General features: G+C 36.4%; 1 protein-coding gene across 7 annotated transcripts in view; it reads right to left on the bottom strand.

Annotated features, from left to right (window-relative positions):
* Positions 1-23,900, bottom strand: part of PHKB (phosphorylase kinase regulatory subunit beta) — an 80,088-nt gene that overhangs the window by 53,055 nt on the left and 3,133 nt on the right. For 4 of the 7 annotated variants that reach the window (XM_037409176.1, XM_037409175.1, XM_037409181.1 and 1 more), the window contains 6 exons: positions 17,969-18,058; positions 15,663-15,801; positions 12,621-12,720; positions 9,378-9,485; positions 7,340-7,420; positions 3,784-3,899 (listed from right to left, as the gene is read on the bottom strand). In XM_037409176.1, the coding sequence (XP_037265073.1) occupies positions 3,784-3,899; positions 7,340-7,420; positions 9,378-9,485; positions 12,621-12,720; positions 15,663-15,801; positions 17,969-18,058 (634 nt within the window). Of the gene's footprint in view, positions 1-3,783; positions 3,900-7,339; positions 7,421-9,377; positions 9,486-12,620; positions 12,721-15,662; positions 15,802-17,968; positions 18,059-20,052; positions 20,071-23,900 lie in introns of all 7 variants that reach the window. The other 3 variants (XM_037409178.1, XM_037409177.1, XM_037409179.1) reach the window with 1 other exon arrangement.

The raw sequence follows: 23,900 nt of genomic DNA, 5'->3' as shown, positions 1-23,900 counted from the left end.
TCTCCCTTCCAAACAGCACTGCTAATACCCACAGTCAGGTGTTTTTAGAGCAGGAAAGAAGGCTACTGACAAAAGGTAGTGAAGTAATAGTTGTTTAACGGCAAAAACTGCTGGTATTCAGGTAATGTAAAACTACCTACTCCATCCACAAAACAGGATGATACTGCTTGAAAAAAATATTACGACAAACATGGATGCCTTCCTTGAAATAGTTTCTATTTTACGTAGTCATTATTTTACAGTGAGAATAATACTCACTGTAATTGATCAGTATTTTTATACCTCTAGTTATTCAAAGCCCCAGGAGATTTCAGTACTCTCACAAATATTACTTGCAAATGAAAATATAAAGGGCTCAACATTCAAATACTGCTTTCTTTTCCCATAATGTACCATGATATATCACGCATTCCCCTCACCATACACACAAGTACTACTTAGATTACTAGAAGCTTCACGGGTAACTGACAGAAGGAAGTTACTTAAAAAAAGAGAACAGCTGTAGAATCAAGGATGGCTTCAGAAGACTGAACAATCACCCAGCACGACACACTTCAGAACTATGATTACACTTCAGACACTTGTTTCATTCCTACTGATTAATGCCTTCCTGTTGGACAAAGTAGAAAAAAGATTTTATAATAAACATTATGCTCATGTCTTTCTACAGAAAAACATTCTTCATACTCTGCCTCTTTCAGATTTCCTCTGAAAATTTCACAGGATCATAAAGTCATTGGTTGGAAGGAACACAGAACTCACCTAGTCCACCACGAAATCTCACTTGAACCCAGACATAATAACCAAGACCAATTCAAGTAAACCACAGCCTCATCTAGACAAGTCTCAAAAACCTCCAAGGATGGAGATTCAGAAATGTTTGGGGTGTTTTGGTTTTTTTTTAGTATTCTGCTCTGGTGTTTTATCACGCTTCAAGTTATAAGGTTTTTTTTCTCAGTATCTGTACTGAACCTCCCCAGGTGTAATCTGTTGACCTTACTGTAGCCGCCAAGTATTGTGACTTGTCATGAGTTATCAAAAGCAGTCTTGCAATCATAGTACCATGGGTAACATTTGACCTTGACCCACATTTGGGACAGGGGAAGCTGAGACTAACCTAGAGAAATTACAAAGCATTATTAAATTCACTTAACCATCATTCATAATTCCCAGTAACTTTTAACTGTTAGATTTACCCTTCTCAGTGAACTACCTGAGAGCAAACACTAAAATTTGTATATTCTTAGCAACTGCTAATCAAAACACACCTCAGAGGATACACATCCCTAACCCTCCTCCCATTCACAGTTTCTTGCCTGCATCCAAGAACTGTGCAGTTCAACTGGAACATCATACACACAAGGGATGTTAAAAACACACCACAAAACCAACAAAACAATAAAAAAATCCCACCACAATACTAATAATTTCATAACTAGACAAAACAAAATAGAACAAGGAAGAACAGCACTATAGCAATATAATACCTACACTACAGAGAAGAGCAAGATTGAGGCTCTACAGTCTCAGATTCGGAACATGAAGACAGTGCACGTCAGCAACTTCATTATTCTCACAGTACATATGGGAGATGTCAAAGACATTTTGCAGAGGTACTCAGCAGATGCCAGGAGAACAGCTTGATCAAATGGTTACAGGACAAATTAATTTTTCAGAAGTTGAGCCGTATGTGGAGGGGATCACGCTATAATAAAAGCTGTTCTAAACCTTGCCTTTGAACCAGTAAAAGCCATCAATTTGCATACATCAATGAAGACCTGGTCCACAGAGTGTTTCGCTATTTATCATTTATTAGAAGTGTTTTGAACTGCACTAACATAGGATACCAGGACTGTGTAAAGACTTAAAACATCTGCGTCTTCTAACACAGGCCACAATTTGCAGTTATTATTCACTGACTTCGTGTTATATAACATCATCTTTAAAAAGAAAGCCTCTTTCAATAAAGGACAAGAAACAACTTCCAGTTCTGAAAGCAGACACACTGTATGCAGACTTACAGTGTGTGTGGGTCTGAAAAAAAAGGGCCAGGACTACAGCATATTTAATATTGAAACTTGACTGGTTTGGAGTCCATAATCACGGAAGATATACATACATCACTCGTGACTAGCCCTGATCAGTCATAACCACTTCTTGAATTTTTTTTAATTGTTGTTTTAGAACTCTCTTAGGTAGTCACACTACAATAAGAGCATAACAAAGTAAAGAGACCATTTTAGCGTATCCACGGCTTTCCTCAATAGTATCTAAATACATCTTTTGATGCAGGTTGCTCTTCTGGTTTTTTTCTGAGAACAAGGGAAATTGCCTACTGGCTTCCTACAGTGAAGCTGAGTACCAACATGCACACAAGGAAAGAAAAATAGGGCCAACACCTGTTCCTGATGGCCAAACTCTACTACTTAAATTAGACCCAAGGTCTGCACTTCCTTTTGTGCCAGCTCAACAATCTGTTAAGATTGGCTCAGTCCCTCTCATAAAACTTCACCCTTAGAAAAATCAACCTGTAAATACCAGTCTAGATTAAGACAGGACAACATGCTCATTTCCATCTGGTTAAAATATCTTCGGTTTTCCCTGAAGGAAATTCACATACTGAATAACCAGAATGCTGCAAACAACAGGAGACACAGGAGTTTCAGTGTTCCTTTTGCAAATTTGTACAAGGTGAGATGCTTAAGGAAGAATATGATTCTCTGAGTACTGCTGTAGCCCGGCATTTGAAAATTCTACAGACATAAAAGGAAGGAAAAGCAACAAACTAACAAAGCCAACTACATAGTAACAATTTGGAGTTTTCAGTTCTCATACTGGCACTACAGCTCTACATAAGCCCTGAAAAAAAAAATCATACCTTTTTAATATACAAAATTATGTTTTTTGCTTCAGTGATGTGTAATTCTATTTATATGTTAAACTACACGGCTGTATGTGAACTAAGAAAAATTATTTCATTCTGAAATGAGAACACACATTCTTTTGGAAACATCAAAGACTGGAAGAAACACATGTATTACTTGCAAGTCCACGATAATGATGATGATACTTTAAAAATCCTGAGATATTCAAGCAATAGCCATTTTCATGATCAATGAAAACTACCAAGTCAAGAAGTGAAGAAAACAATAGTAACAGCAGAAAAAGCAAGTTGTCAGGTAACAGATTTCATCCTTCAAGACAGACAACATGTGAGCAATTCCACTGAACTGGACCACTCTGATATCAAAATGTTAAAAACATTCCTAACTGTCCCACAGGACAGGGGTCAGAACACCTGGTTACTCGCAGCATCTGAAGAACCTGGAAAGGAACTTGTGCACTAAGCTATCCTCTAGTGTCCAGCATCTTCCTCCCAGTATGGCAGAGATGAGAAAATGATTCAACTCATTGAACTCATGATTCAACACCTCCTTAAATCAAGGTATTCCTAAACATATTTGTGAATCCAGTATACTGCACAATCTTCCAGAGCCTGAACTGCTCTGAATACAATTTTCAGAACTATATGCATGCAGCTGCACATAATTATTGGAATATGAATACTCAAATAGCTAAGCATCTATGTGGTTATTTCAGCATGCACATGATGATGAAATGATGTTCACACTTTCCCAAAATACATCTCTCAGTCTTTAGAGAACCTTAATTTAGTGCAAACAGTATTTTAATGCATTATTATTTTTAACTCATCCCATGAATTCTTTTTGTACATATCCCATTTACTTGCTTTGATTGAAAGAGCTACACTGGCTCACATACCTTGAATGCAGCTCTGGACTCCCATTGTTGTATTTACTTCCTCTTTCCCAGACACCAAAATCTGGTACACGATAGGATCTTTCCACACAGAACACAAGATTTTGAATGAAGGACACCTATAGGAAAGAAAGAAAGAAAACTAACTGAAGGAAAATGAAAGCTTATTTCCTTCTGTTTATTTTTTCAAAAAGACAAACTTGGTTTTCCTCAGCCATCATAATTGTGCCTTCCATCCTCCCCGCCCTCGCCCCAGGTAGTGATGTTCCCAAATTCAGATATTCTCTTTAAAACCAGCTTTTAATCAACAAAATATTAAGAGCTATCCCAAATTAGGTGATGATGTGATTTATTCCTAGAAACAGAGGTGACAATGTGATTTTGTTCCTACAATGCACGGGTAAAAATGATTTCATATTTGAAGAGCTCCAAAAAGGTGTCATTTTGATCTTTTTAAAAGAATTTGTCCTAAAAACAACATCAGAAAGCAAAAGAAATTAAATCCTGCAAGATCAAGACACAGAAGTCTTGGCGTTCTTGCTTAGTTCATTTTAAAAGAACTGATATGCTGAAGTACTATTATATTAGCTCCAGATAATATGTACTTCAGGCAGATTTAAACACACTCCTCTATAAACACAAATAAAACTCTGAACCAATTCATTATAACTAAAATCTCCTCTTGGATCAACATATTTCAACTGAATACTAACTTATTTAAGGGTATTTTAAGATATTTCAGGTGGGGATTTACTTAAGCAGGTACTTTTCCTCATTTACACTGTTGAAGAGAGACATTTGGAGTCGCTTGATTGTATAAAAGTTAAATTGATGATAAAATTTCACTTCAAAGAGCCCACAGATTAGAATTCATTAACCACAAACACCAGATTTACACTGGTTCGTCCACCAAAGTAGTGATTTCATCCCCACCCATCCACAATATTCTATTTTGGGATAGAGGGAAAAGAGAATATTGCAATGGCTATAAACACAACCATATTAGAGAACTACAGAGGAGGATCTGCTCTACTACAGTCAAGTGATATTTTATTTTTTTTAATGAGCTATGAGATAAAAAAAAAATCTTTTACTGAAAGGTGTTTGCTTCCATTTTGATCTACCTGCAACCTGCTGTTTTGTCTTTTTCATTTTTATTTAAATCTTTAAAAGTTACTATTTCAGATACCCTCTTTAGGCTAATACAAGTCCCTCAGCAACATACATAATTCTTTGCTTACTTCTCTCTCTCTGTGTTACAGATCTCTGCTAAAATTTCAGTGGGGTACTCATATACAATTATCTGTACACTAAATCTTTTCAGAGCTAGCACTTTCAAGGAAACAGACTGTCCCGCTCTTTACATATGCCCAGTATTATTCATCCCTGTAATTTAGCATTTGGCTGTATTAAAATGAACTTTCTCTGAACGAAGCTTGAATAGCCAGTGATTGAAAGTGTGGCTTCTCCTATCTCTATCAATAACTGAAATTTAGACGCATCATCTAAATGAAGAAGCAAAGAGCGCCACACAAAAATATATAACCGTACCAACGACTTTTGAGCAGTGATGATGTTCAGAACACAAGGGGAACAAAAAAACCGTCAATTACAGATATTTTATGAGACTAACCAAGCAGCAGATTTACAGGATAAAAAGGCAGCAGATAACTAGTTGCAAGCCAGAATCTTCAGAGAGGATTCATTCATATCATGGGCATGTGAATACTGTAACCGAGTCAATGCTAAAGCACTTACAGAAATTATGGATTGTGTGCGTTAAGCTTACTTATCCAGAAGTCAAGCATGTGGAAAGTAAGGTGTAATAAAGAACACGCAGCATGGATGACTGCAAATACTAGTGTTCCTTTGGTTTATGTGCAGATAACTGCTCTCAAATTCATTCACTTGCACAATCGTATACTGTTCTCTTTGTTAGGGAAGCAAAGATGCCAGTAAATTAATTTTTCAATTGCAAACAGATGCAACTGGAGGGTAACTCATTGACAGCTGCCATGCCTGACATCAGGCAGCCTAGTACACGATTGCCTCCGAAGCCAAGAGTTCTGTGTACAAACACATCCACGCAGACAGCTTGCCAAGTATCAACCATCTGCCAGCACCTTCCACCGCGCTAGCGCTGGTTCAAAACCCTCTCTGCAAAGGGGAAGAGGCTACCTACATCGTGCAGTGGTGTTACTGGAAAGAAATACCCAACTCAGCGTCTGGGTAGCAGACTGCCGCATCCCCAGTGTTGGCCAATGCCACAATGCTGAGTATTATCTAGACACACAGGAAAACTTGGAAATACCATCATTATGTGCTGTTAATAAGATCTAACCATATACACAATTGCTGAAGCTATATAGAAACTAATCAAATGTACAGGTCTGTGGTAAGATAATCTTAGTATAAATCTCCAGAGTCCACAGATCCTAGGGTACAGCTGCAATGAAAACTCCATTCTGACACTGAAATGGAGAATATCCGCTGGCTAGAGAGTCTATATACATGTATTTTCCTACAGATTCTGTAATTAAATGTAAACATCTGGAGGGTAATATAATTTATAAGTCAAGCTGAGTAAATACATAATTACATACATTTGCCTCCTCACAGACATAAAGGCACTTCAGTGAAAAAATACAGACCTATCACACGATCTAACTAAGCGAGAAAGGAGATAAGCTGCACCATTTACTTCTCTCATTATCTAAAGGAAAAACATTAATGAATATGTATATTTTAGAAATATAATGCAAACACACTAGTACTGCAAAAATCTCCCTTTTTTAAAAATGGCAGTGCTCTAAGTGCATTTAAGCTTTTTAAGGCAATACAGCAGCAACTATTAAACAGACCAGAGTACTTTTAAACAAATCCTGATTAAAAAATTGGGAAACCAATAAATAAATATCTGTGCTTTCTGTTCCTATCTCAAAACATAACCTCATTTTAGAGCAGGAGAGCAGACTGTCTGGACGTGACTCGTCCTCAAGTCAAGACCATGGTGACTGTTACTATCTTATTTACAGAACAGTTAACAATCTTACAAGCATCTCTTACCATGATATAAAATTGTTTCATTTTCAATTAAAGACAGAGCAAAAATTCTTAACACCCATATGTATTTGAAGAAAGTCCTTCAGCCTTCCAGAAAATTGACCCTATTGTTTATTATATTGACATTCCAGTGGACAGAATGCACTGACTGACAGTTTGAAAGAAGGTGAAAAGTGAGAACAACATAACCAAAAGTTAATCATACTCACAGACCTTGTAATTCTTGACCTTGTACCTTTCAGAAATAGCAGGGAACTATAAAAGTTTTCAATGTCATGTTACATTCACTCTGTGCATATCTAACACTTTATTAGCTATTAATTTCTTTCACTATCTATTCATTCCATTTATCTTTTCTAACTTCCATTAGAGACAGAGAATATGTGCAGTCTATTTCCAGAACAATTACTTTACAGTCTGTAATTAAATAAAGCCAAGAAAAACACCCCAACAACTTAATAAAGCATGTTTTTTAACATTGGAAATCGATTCGTACCTCATCCGTGTTGTAGATAATCTGCAGCCCCGAAGAGATCATCTCAACCAAATAGAGGAGAAATAACGACAGAGCATTTATCTGAAGTAATTAAAAGACAGCAAGGAAACTATAATTAACTTCACATTTATTGCAGTCAATAAGCAAACAAGCTAAATGTGTATGCACTAACAAAAATGGTCCCACTATCACATCCTTTTGGTTCTTCAAAAACAGTATCCTAATCTAAATCTACCAATATCCTAGGTGCAACGATGTGGGAACAATCTATAGGAAGAAAAGCCACAAACAAGCACTGTCCTCTAAAACTTCTGCTGCAGCATCATTTTTTAAATTATATGAAACTATGATATTAAAATATTTTTGCTTAGGCATACTGCTTTGACCCACAGGCAATCACTTCAGTCACAAGCTGTTTCATGTTTACATACCTGACAATTCACTAGCCAAGGCGGCAAGTACTATATTAACACATATATAGTACACAGCACACCTAAAAAGCAAATCACTTTAACCCTAACTGGAAATTTAGCATCATCAACTGATAGAGATATAATTACTACATTCAGATATGATTAAACATGTGAAAAACTGTTATTTTGTAGCTGTACACGGCATTTATTATTAACAGTAAGTACCTTCAGCAGCTGTACAGATGAGCATCGAAGTCAATTTATTAATGAATCAAAGAAAACTGCTTTTGTTACGCAGATCTAGTGTAATTGAGGACTTGTACAACTTCAATAGAGAAAGTAAGTGTATCACAATAATTTGCTTCAATGGGCTATAAAACCACAATCTCCATATATTAAATCTAGAGAAACTATCTAGAACAGAAAAACTGGATTCTTATCTGAAACACAGCAGATTAAGAATAAGATCCAAATTCTAAAAACTCCAGGAGACTTAAAGACTGATGATTCCAGTCTCTTAATACAATCTGAAAAGCTCCAGGTACAGTAATAACAGCAGCACAGCTATGTAGTATATTCCATTCTTCCCAACTGAACCACCTCAGTTACTCTGTTTTCTATTGTCTCCACAGAGCTGAAAACCCTCTATTTCTTGAGATCTGCTGATGGCAGAAGGGAATGCACATTCACATTTATGGCAAGGACTGAGGTGACACAAAAACCAGACTGTGACATACAGTGCTTCCCAGGTCCCAATACTGTCTCCTCCCGCAGATGAGATGTGCATTTTCAAGAAGCTTCACACAGAAGTCCAAAATACCAAGTTAGGATAACTCCACAGATAATTTTTTTCAAAGCATACACTTCCTGAATCCAACACGTTTACTGTGCAAACTACTCAAGTGACACTGTCACCATGAAATTAAATAATTATCAACCTACTGTCACTTCTGAATAATTCCACTAGCAATTTCTGAACTAGAAAGAGTTATGGAATGCAAAATAACAAGGTCATGAATGCTAAAAAGGGTCTGAAGGTAAAGAGAATTAAAAAAAGAGAGTAAATCAAGACTTAGGAAAATGAAAGACAATAAAACAATCAATTATGCAACGAATCTGACTAGGAACACCTACACAAAATAGCAAACAACAATTTGTAACTAAGCAAAGCTGTTGACGGCGTACATTAAATCTTCACTATGAATGAAAATTACTCAGACTTATGGAAAATTAAGCTGGGAACATTAATAAAAAAATGTAACAGTCAACGTAAGATTACACTAAATCTTTCACTTTACTGACTACCCCAACATTTTTTTGCCAGGATTATTTATTGACAGCCATCTGTTGGTCTCAAAAAGAAGCAACTTCATAAACAAACAACCATCTACCTCCACATATCCCAGCTATTTCAGTACCTTCTGACCAAAACATACCACCGAGTTATATTTCAAAACAGTCTTTTCTCACCAGAAGATGCAAAAGGAATCTCAATTTTATCAAGTACAACACATCTAACACAAACCTAAACAAACTGAGACAGCTGCATCATGAAAGAATGGAGATGACAATAACATTTTCTAAAATAATCCAAACTTCCATTTACACACACATGCGTATCTTACTTGAAGGTGACCATATTCCTTATGGGAGAAGACCTCATCTCCAGTGTGTGCACTGAAAACAGAATGAAGACATTCAGATGGTTTGGGGTCTTGCTTAAATTGCTGAACCTAAAGGTAAATTGAAGGCAAAACAAAATCAAAGTCAGTAATTTCAGTATGTTTGGCTACTACAAATTCACTACATCACTCAGGTATTTCAAAACTTCTTGATATGAACACTACATAGAACTTACAAACTACAGTTCCTGAAACATCACGAACTATTTCACACATACCTAAAGTATACATACACTTAGATATTCAACCCATGTAACTAACCTCTCCAGGTTTGGCTGGAAAAAAAGTCTGTAACAGCTAGCTATAGATGCATAGTCACATTCATCTTCTGGACAAATACCACCTCATTTTACTGGAAATGAAATCCTAGCAGAAAGCATGTTGAAGCACATCACACCTACCCGAATTCACAGAACGGAAATGTACATAGAGCATCCAGAAGCTCTCAGCTGGCTCACCACCTTTCCCTAGCAGAGCACCATGAATCCCAGCTACTCTCCCACGCACCGGGCACCTCCCCTCCTCACCTTCCTGCCCCACCCTACAGAGCCTGCATCCACCCATTACCACGTGCCAGCCACTTCAGCTATCCTGCCATGCCTCCGATCCCGTGACATCGTAGCCCTGGAGCTGCACACCTACTGCTCACTCCTCCTTTTTGTTCCCCTTGCATTAGTGCATGGCGTTTCTGAGAGAGGCACCCAAGCACGCCCATCTCCCAGAAGGGCTATGAGAGCTTTCATTTCCATAATGCCATCCCATAGGTATCTCCTTATTTCCACACACATACCTGGGACAATTCCACTTCGGTTACTGCTGTGTGCCTTCCATTCACACCACCCTAGGCCCTTCGCCTGCCTACCCCATCCACCACCTCCTCATTTGATCGTTAAGAACTCTCTCTCTCTCTCACCATTCCTAGCTTACAGCTCTTACTGGAGTGCAAAAGCCCAAAGCTTAGGTTCACAATGTTCTTAATAATTTTTATGAACTACGATCTGTAACACTTAGTATTTTTTATTGTATCATTTGACGACGTGACAAAGCTTTTAAACAAACAAAAAAAAATAATTATTGTAATTAATATTTTTTAAGCCTTGATTACAGACCTACAAAAAAGTGTTTGCAAATTGCCATATGTCGATCATGTAACAAATGAAAAGCTGCAAGAGCTAAGAAAGCCTAGTATAAAAGAGCATATGGGAAAACAAAGATTTATTTTGGTAAGCAGAGTTTGTGACATTCAGACGTACAGTGAAATGTTTACAGACACTAGAAATCAAAGCTGATAGCTTAAAAAGAAAACATAAACATCACAGACAGGAAGAACAGCACCCCAGATTAAAATGACTTTTTATTCATGGACACCAACACTGGACCTCAGAATCAGCCTCTATGATACAGCATCTCTTACGATGGAGACTGAATGCAGTGAAGATGAATTACTAATACAAGAGGTTAACAACAAAGGAGTGAAATAAAACTAGAGTCATTTTAAAGTAGTTTTGTTTCCTTTTTCGTCACAAAATACAATGTCCGCTACCTTACAAAAACTGTATAATAATCAGGACTGTCGGAGAGCTGCTAATAGGGCACAGAAAGGAAACAAAGTTCACAAAAGAATGAAGGTAACAAAAGAAAATCCTTCTCCGTATTCCTCAAGTTATGCTACACTCTCCAACAAACAAGTTTTCGAATTTTCTAACCATCATTGCCAGCACCTTTTCCACATTTCACAACATTTTCAACACTGATCTTGTCTTCATGGGATATTCTTCTCCACCAACAAATCATACATAGTGTATATCATGTGGCCCAGAAGCAAGAAGGTGAATACTATTTTTTGGAGTTATGTCTAGTCCATGAACACATTCAATACATTTTAGAACATAACTCATATGTTCAGTAGTTATAAAAACATCTGCAATTTTTGTCACAGCAACATCTATTCAAGTCACACCTTAGGCACACATAATCCATGTTATTAAAAAAAATACCTTTCTTCTACATGAGGCCAGCACATACAGAGTCACTCAGAATAAAGTCCAGTTTGACTTATGTTAGGTACTGGAGAATGTTTATTACTACACTTGCTGTAGGAAGAAAGAAGCATTTATAGTAATCAAGGCAAAAGCTGACAACTAGTATGTCAGCAGTACGACACCTGGGATAATTTAATGCTTGTTATTCATATCTACACTTACCATCCTCAAAACAAACCACTGCATGTCAAAGAGAGAAACAACAGCTCAAATGTAAAAAGATCAGTTTAGGTCAAGATTATTTAAAAACTGAGACTACAAAGAAACAGAAAATGGAGAAAAAAAAATCATGTCAGCATATATACAATGGCAATTCACCAGATTTGCTTTTTATTATTACTACTGATACCACATGCCTACAGACTTTACATTCCAGTTTGTGTGCTTTGAAGTGATGGACGCTGTATCATAACACACAAATTATTTTTAGCAATACAGTTAAACAAATAATCACATGGAACATAGATATTTAACTATCTGTAGCATTCCTTACCACTATGCAAAATTAACCCACTACATCTAGGCTTTGATAAGGAGACGCACTGACTATCCAAAAATATTCAGGGTATACTCACAAGAGCATTAAAGACTGAATAAGTCAACTGTATTATAAGTAAATTACTCTTTCCTTATTCATTTTGGGCTGCTGCCCTTCTGAATTTACATAACTGTGTCAAAGAAAAGTTTACGTTGCGTAAAGTGGCTGCTAAAGAAAGCAAGTAAAATAATCAAAACGATCACCTAGGTGAGGAGAACAACTGCAAATGCAATAACCAACCCAACAGTACAAAGAAAACTCTCCAGCCTTAGCTCAAAAAATTCTACATTTTTCCATTTAAGAACTAATTAGGCATTTAAAAAAAACCAATTACTAATGGTCTAACGTTTAAACAGGATCAATAACTACAAAAGAAACTCAAAGAAGTTTCAAGTATACCCTGTGGTTTAGTTCACCGAATGCTTGTGCCTTCTACACCCTAAAACAATGCTGCGACCTGACAGTAATGAAGCAGCTGCTGTTAGCTGGGCCACACAGTAATACTGCATTCCCTTTTCAAATTTTATCTAAATGTAGAAGTTTTCATAGTTTAATTAATCCCTTGGAATTAAGCGAGTGCTAGTGTCCACGCTACAGTGTTTTTACCTTATCAGCCTGGCGCATGTAGCAGTAGAGAATTCCTCTCATACACCTTATAGCAGAATGCTCCAGTTCGTGAGTCCTTCCCTTGTCATCATCAATACGCCTGGGGAAGAGAGATAACTCATAAAACAAATTGGAAATACATTAGGGGGGCAAAAATTTTTTTTAAAAAAGACACATTAGTGCTTCAGAATATTAAGTATTTAATTACACTGTTGGACAGTAGTGCCCACACTAGTAGCAACGTATTTATAGCCCTACCCATCCTTCCTTAATTAAAAAAAAAGGAAAAAAAGAAGCTTTTTAGTTTATGGTGCAACTTACACAAATATTCCTATTTCAAGATTTGAAAAGAATAAAACCAATAAATCCTTGATTTTATAACTGATAATTATAAGCTGATATTACAACAGTGCAAGCCACTAATCAACTTAATCAACAATAATCAACTGATAAGCTGATATTATAACAGTGCAAGCCACTGTTCTGTGTTCCTTCAAAGATTCCAAACACAAAGGCAATTTCTCTTTAACTCTACAAAACACCTGCCATTCACAATCAAGTAGTCAATTTCCTGATGACGTGGATAAACTGTACATACAAGAGTCTGAAAGTTCATTACTCTGAATGTCCAAAAATGTGTTTCAAGATACCTTAGTATTTTTATACCATGAAATCAAACAAACTCACAATTATCCTATTACTAAACGTATATTAAAAACAATGCCAAATCCCAAGTTCTTTTAACTGTAAGAAACGTTTTGTATGTAAACAACCTTAATCATTGCATTCATGCGTTCTGTCTTTTCCAGTTCTCGGTTTCTGATTGAGCCTTTCAGGGCAAAAACAATGTTTTCTTACGTATCTGTAAGTTACAACAACCTTCCTCTGATACAAATACGCAAAACAGCATAATGTGCTCACTGCTGCTTCTCAGTCCACTTTTTAGCTGTTACTAATTGGTTACAGGCACGTGGATGCTAACTACACTGCAAACAAAGCATAACCTTTTCTATCATAATTAACATGTTAGTAGTTTATGCTGAGGTTCTGCTACCCATGCTGAAAATTAGGAAGGCAGCGATAACTTAAAGAATCATAAACATCCAGAAATCACACTATTTAAATAATAAACTTAGATAAAGTAAGTGTACTTGCTTTCAATTACAAAGTTGAAACAAGGAGGGAAAAGCAACCCTACAAGGAATAAAATCAGATAATGCAAAATTAATAGGTTAAGAATTTTTTATGCAGTAGGATGTATTCTCAACTTAATCACAAATCCAAAGAGCAAGAAGAAGCACATGTAAAAGTTCTGAATTTTTCAGATTACAGTATTTTTCCTCTACTCACAACGGCAGTGCTTTTTTTCCCAACATGCTCTCAAGAAATTTAGTTTTCATTAAAGTGAACAGCAGCACTGGCATGAACCAAGCACTGTAAGCAGCATGTGGTAGGTAACGCAGCCTTCCATGTGAGTCTTGTATCTTGGCTCATTTCATATTTTAGCTGTTTACTTAATTTCAATCATCAAAGTCTGCCCATCAAAGAAAATTTTTTGCATAGCACCTGAAGTTCAGGGTCCTGTTCTGGGCATAACTGGAAGTAACACAAAACATTTATCTTGCCACTTTGCCCTTCCTTCAATCTGCAACAAATTTTATATATCATCTTCTATGATTCTACATTTTGGAAATTAAAGACTGAATAACTTGGGCACTGTTATGCCATGCTCTCTTCTGTGAGTTGCTGAAAAATCAAAACAATTGCCCCTGCCCCCTTCATTCTTCCTTCTATTTATTTTCTTTTTATGTTTGTTTTCAAATGCTTTTATTCCACCAACAGAAAGAGGAATTAAAAGAAAGATGCAAAGATTTCAAGATAAGAAATGAAAGTAATAATTTCACATTTGGAATGTTAATTTCCTTATAATTTGTGCTAGTTTCTCAAAATTTTGAAAGCCATTAGATCTCGGACACAGCATCTCCAGAAGTAAACACAGATCTCCGTATGTCTTCTCTTTCAAAAAGCCTAATTTTGTAACAACATTTCCTAGAAGATAACTTTAACAACTGTTTCTTCAGATTGATGTCAGAGGTATAGTATCTAAAGCAATAAATAGAAACACCACAGAAACTCAAAATTTTTTGTCTGCTAAGTAGATCATCTTTACTTTAACAGTAGCTCCTCATATGATTTCTGGCCCTTCTTCTGTAAAATACACTAGAATTTTGTTAAAGAACGTGATCACTACCTCAATACAATAAGTTGATTACTAGAAAGAGTAAATTATTCAGTATCTGCACACTATTTTCTTTCTTAAAAATACTGCATTCGAGTTATCATCATCTCTGTCTGTGTTCTCCTGGCTGGGGGCAGCAAGGTTGGAAACAAGGAATCCTAAATTCTCAGAAAGCAATTTCCATAGTTATTTAACCTAAAGGAGAGGGAAATACAAATAAATTATTACGGGAGGTAACTCTCCCACAGTTCTTAAGGTCATACTACACCACACAAATTCCCAGCCTACTTCTCTAATCAATCAACAGTGGAAACAGAAAAAATAAAAAACAAGAGCTAACAACTGAGACTGCTTAGTTTATGTACCTAGAGAGGAAGATAGTCACTATTATTTCCCAAACATACGTTTCTCAGCATTCAAGGATTCAGTCTCCCACAAGCACCTGGATTGTTACCACCTGCAAGAAGCCTGCTTCTGCTCTGAACTCACATTTCAAATGAGCAGTATTCCTTGAGCACAGTTTGCACAATAACCTTTATTTTTAACAGCATGCATTAATTGCTCTGTTTCAGAAAATTGGTACCAACAAAATCATACAATAACATGTTTAGTTACCAAAAGTAGAGTGACATTTTTTAAGCTAGCCACTACACAAATATTTTTATCGAGATTTGGAAACATGTACCATCTCTGGGTTTACACAACTATTTTTGCTAAAACTTGATGTCTTAAAAACATTCCTGGGGAACCGCATAACAGAAAGAATGCAACATGGCAGAGACATGAGTTTAGAAGTTATTCACCTGTAAGCAAGGGCTAATGCCCAGGCACATGCAGCACAGTAAAGACTGTCATGTACTTTTGCCTTTCGGTTATCCCCGTACGTCTTTGTAGGAAACAGACCTGTGGTTGGGCTTTGATGAAGTAGCAATGTTGACTTAACTGGAGAAAGAAAAAAAAAAATGGTATTAACAACACTTATGTTTCTTCCAATTTCTACGTAGATTTTCAGGAATAAATCAAGATGTGAAGAACCTGTTGAGCACACACAACATAAAACAGAAGAGAAAGAAACGTAAGGAGAAAGACACAGCAAAAAAACCCCAACAACAAACTAAACAAATCTTTGTTAGGTTGGCTTTTCAGTAAAATTGGGCCTTTCTACAAAAATACAGTATTCAAAAATATTTATATGGCTCTGTTCTAGTACAACCCACTCCACACAGAACCTCTACAATGCAGCCCCATAATTTCCCTTTTATGAAAAAAAGGGACTACAGTATGTCAACTGCCTCCCCAAATAATTTCAATAGTTCAACTCTGCAGAACACTAGATTCCTAGAAAGTAATTTTTTAACTTAGGTCAGATGATTGTATTGATATTTTTAAAAAAGGAAAGGAACAAGTAAGGTAAGAGTACAACTGCAATTATTTATCTCATCATCTCAACATAAAAATAAAATCAGACAGGAATTTTCAAGTTGTCAAAATTAAATTTGGAAAAATACTAAATATTACTTTCATTCTTTTTGTACATTTCACATTTTCTGAATTGTTTTCCTAAAACTGTATAATAACCAGAGTGCTGCAAGATTGAAGCTGTGCTTAATGTCCTCAAACATGACCCTTCTAACAATAACCTGTCCATTATAAGACAAGAAAGCAAGTTTTTTTTTTTCCCATAGTGTTATCAAGCATCAATTTTTAAAAGCCGCTTAATTGTCTATGTATTAGAAATCCAAGTACTTCAAAAGAAAATTACAGGGGTTTATGGCTTTTTGCATTATATTTGACAGTGACTTAATACCTTCTAACAAGAACTTTGATAAAACGTTACCTGAAAATGTCAGTAATAGATTATTCTAAAATGAAGTATAAATTCAATAGTGAATTTTTACTGAGGCAACAGACTGCATGCAACATAAGCGCCCAAGAGAGAAACAGCAAGCACCACCGCAGATGTGCTGCTGTCAAGCATTAAAAGTAAATTGACAGTCATCTCCTCTGTAAGAAAGATAAAAGCAATGCATCTACAAAAAGCAACACATCTAAGGATAGACCAGGTACAACTCACAGATTTCACTTCAAAAAGCGGTTTGAATGAAGACTCATTCCACATTTTTAGAATGATGGAAGAGCTGTTCACTCTTTAAATTGTCCACTTCTATCCCCTTGCCTGACTAAAACTTAAAATTTAAACCATCAATTTCACAGCCATTAAAAAAACAAATCCTGATTTTAGAATACAAGCAGGACTTTATTATAACACAAACCCTCCAAACCCCAAAACAACCAAAATAAACCATGGTTTCTTTAACATGTATGGTTTGGGCTTAAAATGATCTCATCGTGAAAAGAAAAACACTGATGTTGGCTTAAAATAAGTTAGCTAACAAAATTTTGGCACAAAAATACATTATGGCACCATTAATAAAAAAAAATTAACCTCTCACTGATTGCTTGTCAAAATGTTTTAAGTACTACAAAAAAGCTTTTTTCCATTTAAATGTTTCCCCAGCTGTGTCTGGCTAATGCCACAATATTAAGCTACCACTTAATCGGAAGTAATTCTAAATTCAGTTTTACAGCTGGACGGGATTTCCAATATACACTTTCATTTTCAGCAAGAAGTGTCATTCAGCCCTCCAGTTTTTGCAGCTTTCAAACTCCCAGCAGAAATTTAGGAAGCTATCCTCAAGCAGGAATAACGTAGCAATGATATTTAATAAGTAAATATCAATTCTAATTCGTATCTGGGTTAGTTCAAGCACCAAAAACGGTCAGCAGACTACTCTGCCTCTCCCCATCCAAGACCATCAGGTGCAACTGAGAATCTATCTACCATCTGACAAATGCAGATGATAATTTTGAACACTATTTACAGGTCATGATTTTTCAAGCAGCGTATGAAATATCCAAATACACGCATTACATTATCACAGGAAGAGCTGTAATAACAGAACCCTTTACCTCACAGAAAATAAAAAGGCTTATTAAAGATTGCAGATACTATTTTAAGACAAAGTTAATTACTATCATAACCATGACTGTAAATATTTTAGTAAGTTTCATTGAAAATCTTTCATGGTAGGAACAATTATTAACTTACCAATTCTGTAATAATTATCTAATTTATCCCACAGACTTTCCCCCTCTGGTTTTGGAAGGTTAATACTTTTAAGCGGCTCATAAATTGAACCTAAAAAAAAAAGAAGAGAAAGAACAAAATCAAGACCAGAATTAATTTCATAATTCTACTATTGCTAAAAATTACTGCAGTATGGGGTTTTTTAAGTTTGTTATAAAAACAGTACAACGTACCGAATTCCAATTCAAACACAAAAAGTTGTAATTGCTATAATCTCAGAGAACAGATTTCTACACACATTTTTTCTACACTACCTGTCCACACAAACAAGACCTCCATAGACACTCAGCTACAGCAAACGCCACGTAAATGTACGGTTTAATCACTGAAGACAGCTTACTGGATGTTAATTTTCTAGGAACATTTTCTTAGAAGTTGTGTATGCTATGGACAGAATTCCTAAAGGTATGTTGAAAAACAGAAGGAAGACAGAAATAGCCCCAATTTAACTATTACTTCCTTACTTGCCTTCTAAAACGTTGAAGATGTACAACACCAGCAATGTTTTACCTGTCCTAACCTCGTTTTCACCCACCACCATCACCACAAGCCTAGCTGATTTCGTGTCTTGAATCAAAAAGCTTGTTCTCAAATACCGCCAAAGCTTAAACAACCTATCCAGCTGATAAAGCCCCCAAATTACCTATACTGCAGAGAAATACAACGCTATCAAATCTTCATCTTTCCTTCCCAGTGCCCCACATATCAACTGCTTCCCTATGTGCACCCGAAACGTCCATTTTCCTGATGCTGAAATGAGCTACCTATCAAAAAGACACGATTTCTTGAAAATTACAGGGGTAAACCATTTCCAACTTCTAATTTACGAGTAACATACTGCTCTCCTTCCATAAATCACTTGGGCTATATTCAGTGTTCTGGATGGCAAGATCTCCCACAGAGCCATTTGATAACAGGAAGAATGAGAATTTCCCCTTTCCGGACTGCATGCTGTCCTTCTGAAAAGCTCAGGGAAATGAATGCCAGGGAAGCCCAGCCAGCCAAGCAGTTCTGGCAGGACGCAGCAGAGCGCTCCTATTCAAGTCGCCTCTTTCGCACTCCCAGCACATATTCATGCATTAAACAGGAGATTGTCCATATACAGGACTCTCATCCAAATGAAACGAGCGTGTGTGGAGTGGTGTCAGAAGCTTTGTTAATCAAGTCCTTTGGTAGGATGACTGGAAAATGTTTCTTGTCCCTCAAGAACTCTAACCTCACCCCCCCCAGACTGGTATTACTTTTGCTTGCAGCCATCACTAAAAAAAAAAAAAAATCTAGCCCTCCTTGAGCACACTCCTGCCAGTCTGTTGTGCGTGGATGACGTCTCCCAACACATCTGAGCTTCCCCTACAGCCCTTCCCTTCCTCATTGGGAGAGGCTAAGTAACAAACAACCGTGCATGTGGGGAAAGGGCCCGAGAGGGAAGCACAGACTGCCCAATTTGAGTTCCTTCAAACAAACAAAACTAAAAGAAATGAAGTTATTCTCCAATGGAAAAGAAAAACTTGTAATATAGCACACCTTTTCTATCTTCTGTTGAACAGTCAGCATTCTGAACCGATTTCAATCAATTTTTCAAAGCAATTCTATTTTTCTACTTTTTGCCTAGGAATCCCTGTCCATGAGAAGATTCATCATTCATATTGTTATACTGTCAATTCAGTTATCTTGCAAAAGCACACAATACAGTGACCTGCATTAACTGTAATTTTATAAGGTGATTCAGTGCAAACATGACAGAATATGCATAGGAAAAAAATCTTCAGTAAGTCACTTATTGCATAAAAAGTAGCAAATTTTATGAGAAATATTCACTTACTAGTTTTTCAAAGGCAAAATAAAGATTCTTACTCACAGATTTGTAACACATACATAGTGCACTGTCCTTTGTGTGTGAAATAGGTTCAGAATGTGTCTTGCAGACTGTTAACCCCAGTACTGCACCATAAAAAACAGCTGAGTATTCACAGGGCACACACGTGTCAAAATTATTGATTTTATTTATTCATTCTAAAAGAAAATTGTTCAATGTACATACTTACCAGACAATCTGTGACCCTCTGTGGCCAACAGAGAAACAAAATAAAGTCAGCATGAACAAAAAGCATATCCTTCTATCTCAGAGTATTCAAAGATTTCAACTTTGTGCAGAAAGAGAACTGAAGAGAATTAAGAGCATGAAAATGTCAAAGCACCACCATCTACAAATTACATTATTTTAGAAGTTTGAAACTTTACTAGCAGAAATAAATGAAAACAGCCAGAGTAGACTGTTGATGGAACAAAAAGGTGAAATTAACTCAACGTTCCAGAAATTGACAAAAAAAAAAAAAAAAAAAAAAAAAAAAAAAGGTTTATGCCTTGAAAGTATTCCTTAAAATTACTCCTACTACAAGCAGGTGAACTTGTTTAAAGGAACACTCAAAAATCAAAGTTTTCCACATACTCTTCATTACCATCTATATAGTTTATGTTTGGCTTAGGTGTCTACAGCATTCTGCTGACACATTCTGTGGTAAATTACATTTCACTGGTATCACAATCTAACCAAAAGCAAGAAACTTAAGACAAACATGAAGCTCGCTGCTCCTTCAATGTGGTTTTGTACTGAGACCGTAACCCAGTGGCAGCTATTTTTAGGACGGCTAAAAAAAGCCCATCTACACTCTTTTCCAAAATATATTTAATAGTTCATTTCAGCACAACAAGAACCTGCCATAGAAAGTTATTTTCAATTATATCTTTAAAATAGGTTTCCAAACTGAAAAAAATGACAGCCACAGGACTGCGACACTTAAACATAAAATAATGCAATATGCAAACAGTACCCTTGAGTTCTGAGTTTCTACGTTAGCATTCAGAAGAAACAGAATGAGAACATTAATTTCAAATACAAGTTTTTATAAATATAATTTTACTGTAACCATACAGTCTGAGTTTTATTTTAGGTAAATAAATAGATATGCTGGGAAAGAATATAAAAAAATATTTTGCTGATTTAGTGTTTCTTCAGCTGTATGCCAGCGTAACAAGCCTATACAAAATTTAAATAGGTTCCATTGTATTTCAGATTTTCTTCCACAAATAACGAAATATGCCGATCTCCTTACATCAGGAGTGGGCTGCTGCAAGTCAGTAACTACTTCAAAAATCACTAAAAAACCACACAGATGGGAAATTGAAACTGTTGCTTCCTGCATTAACATATTGAATGTCTGATAAAAGAACACTCAAAATCTTTATCCCAAGTCCAATTAAATCCCTGTTTGCCTTCAGATATGGCACCGACTAAATAAACTATATCCTTAGTTTGAATGAAAACTAATCCCCTTTCATTTCCTACCACTTACAGGTTCCAGAGTAATATGAGTTCACTATTCTTCAAGTTGAAGAATTACTAAAAAGGCTAGCCATCTCCTTTCAAAGTATTAGAGAACAGGAAGAAATCTGCAACAGCCCAGTAACTGATAACACAGACATCAATTACAAGTGCAGAACTAAAGTAATACACAGACAAGATACTTCCGACTCAGCTAAGATATAGAAACTATAAGAAAACATTGTCCAGCGGATGAAACTCAAATATACAACAATTCCAGGAAAAATCTACAATTTAATTCTCTCTGCTAAACAGAATACAAAACTGAAGTAAATTAAGGGAAGTTCTCTGAGGTAAGCTATTAGCAGTGTAAATACCTACATACATACAACCTCTGGAGGCTGAGAACATTATGTCGCCCTGGTGGTAAAGTACTTCCCCATACACTTCATTTTTATTCCGGTTATACTTAAGACTAGCATTAATTGCCCTTCAGGAAAGAGCTATAAAATGGCTAGATGTTTGATTCAAAAGTTATGGGCAACATTTTGAAACCCTGCTCCTAAATGCATATATACAGAAGCTCTGAACACTCACATGTCCTTGAAAATAGCAGCAACTGCAGATAGTAAACAGGCATCAGAATGAAATTCTGGACCTAGCCTATGGATAACGATTTGCACATTTCAGCAAGGACTGACTATTTCCATTTTTCAAAGTACAAAGTTTAAAAAAACCCAACCAACCAAACACACACCTCCCTGAAGTTTAATCACCAACAAACGGAAGCAACATGGCAAGAATTTTATTTCCAACATTTCACATGCCAGAAGAACAAAAAAATGTTTGCTTGCATATCTGCATAGACCAAAGAAAACAAAACAAAAAACAACAACAACAACAAAAGCTGAGAATATCATTCTTTCTCAATTTGATGAGAATAAACACTGACCACAGTCCTTTAACGCAACACTAGTTCTGGAGGTAATCCAACACTTGAGACATGAAAAAGTTCTGGATCTCAGATCACAGTAAATTTCATTACCCAGTATTAGCATGGGCAATAACATCTTCACATTACAGAAGTCATGGGGACCAAAAAGGATTTTACTTCTTCACATAGCAAAGTTTAAGAAATATCATATGAACAAATCATATCCTCGTAACATCACATTTTCTTTCCCTCAAGACTTCTGCAATCTCTCCTGAGCTCAGACTGGAGAGAAACACTGTTGGATACAATACAGTCTATTCTAACAGTTGTCTGCCACAAAATACATGGGCTTTTAAGTCCAAACCACGTAGCTGAGCAAGGTGATATCAAAAAACAGTTTTCTGAAGTGCTTCTACTAGAAGGAAAACTCACTTCTCATACGTGTAAATATCTGAACTCTGATTCCACAAACTTAACATGTACCAGCTGTGCTGGTGGGGATTTTTAATCACTACAGACAGGAGGAAACTACAATATCATAGCTGACCTGCTTTGAACAAGAGACTGGAATAGGTGACCTCCTAACATCCCTTCCAAACTGAACCATTCTACAATTCAATGAAAACACGGTAAGGAAACCTCAGGGGAACAGCTGGGGGAGGGAGAAGAAAAAGGTATTAAGTTTTTCCCCTATCTGAATGAACATTAGGAGTAAACACAAAGTACAAAGTGTTACCTAGGTTGAGTCATAACAACAACACAAGTTAGTAAATCTCGTAATAATTCCATTTAGACAGTATTAAAATGACAAAACTTTTCAACTATCTTTTATCCAGGAAAGTGACGTGTTAGACTGTGCATATAATTCAATTAGCATTTCATGGAAAAAAGAAACAATATGTACCAATTTATTTTGTCCTTTCCCTATTTCCTAATCATCTTCACATAACCAAAATACACCAAAATGCCACAAAGTCTGCCACACACCCCTTGTAAATGTTACAAGCAAGGGAGGAACCCATTCAAGATATTCAAGGCAATCACTGCCGTTCCTGGGTACTCAAAACAATAGCTCTTAAAACCACTAAACCAGTTTATTTTGCATCATAACAACAGAAACATCAAGTATAGATATAATAATTAGGAAAAAGTAATTTTTTATCACAATGTCAACACTTCACATGTCCTCTGACATTAAGAGAGGCAAAACAGAACTGCCACAGGCAGGGCAGGGTAGTTCAAGTGACTCGGCTGTGGCAAGAGACAGCTGAAATTCCTTTACCTGGTTACTCTCACTGCCACTTGTACTGCTTCTGTGTTTCAGCACAGACTAAACAAGTCTCCTACACAGCTCTCCTCAGATCACCTAGCTTCACACAGGGACACGTTTACTCCAGCCGAACTCTTTTCCAAGTATACTGAGCTACATCAGTAATGGTCTCGACGACTTCACATATTCTAACTTCTGTGGTACCTAAAGAGAGACTGTGCTGGGGGCTTTATTTTGCTTCCCCTTAATTTCCAAAAGTCAAGCTTTGGAACAATGCCTGACTGACTTGAAATTTTACTTTTCTCTACACCACCCACAGTGGGGTTTATCTTAAACACCATTCTTAATGCATCTTTCACATGACCAT

This window comes from Falco rusticolus, chromosome 15, assembly GCF_015220075.1.
Source record: "Falco rusticolus isolate bFalRus1 chromosome 15, bFalRus1.pri, whole genome shotgun sequence".
Lineage (NCBI taxonomy): Eukaryota > Metazoa > Chordata > Aves > Falconiformes > Falconidae > Falco > Falco rusticolus.
Note: the sequence above shows the minus strand (reverse complement) of the source record. Positions and strands in the feature narration are given on the sequence as shown.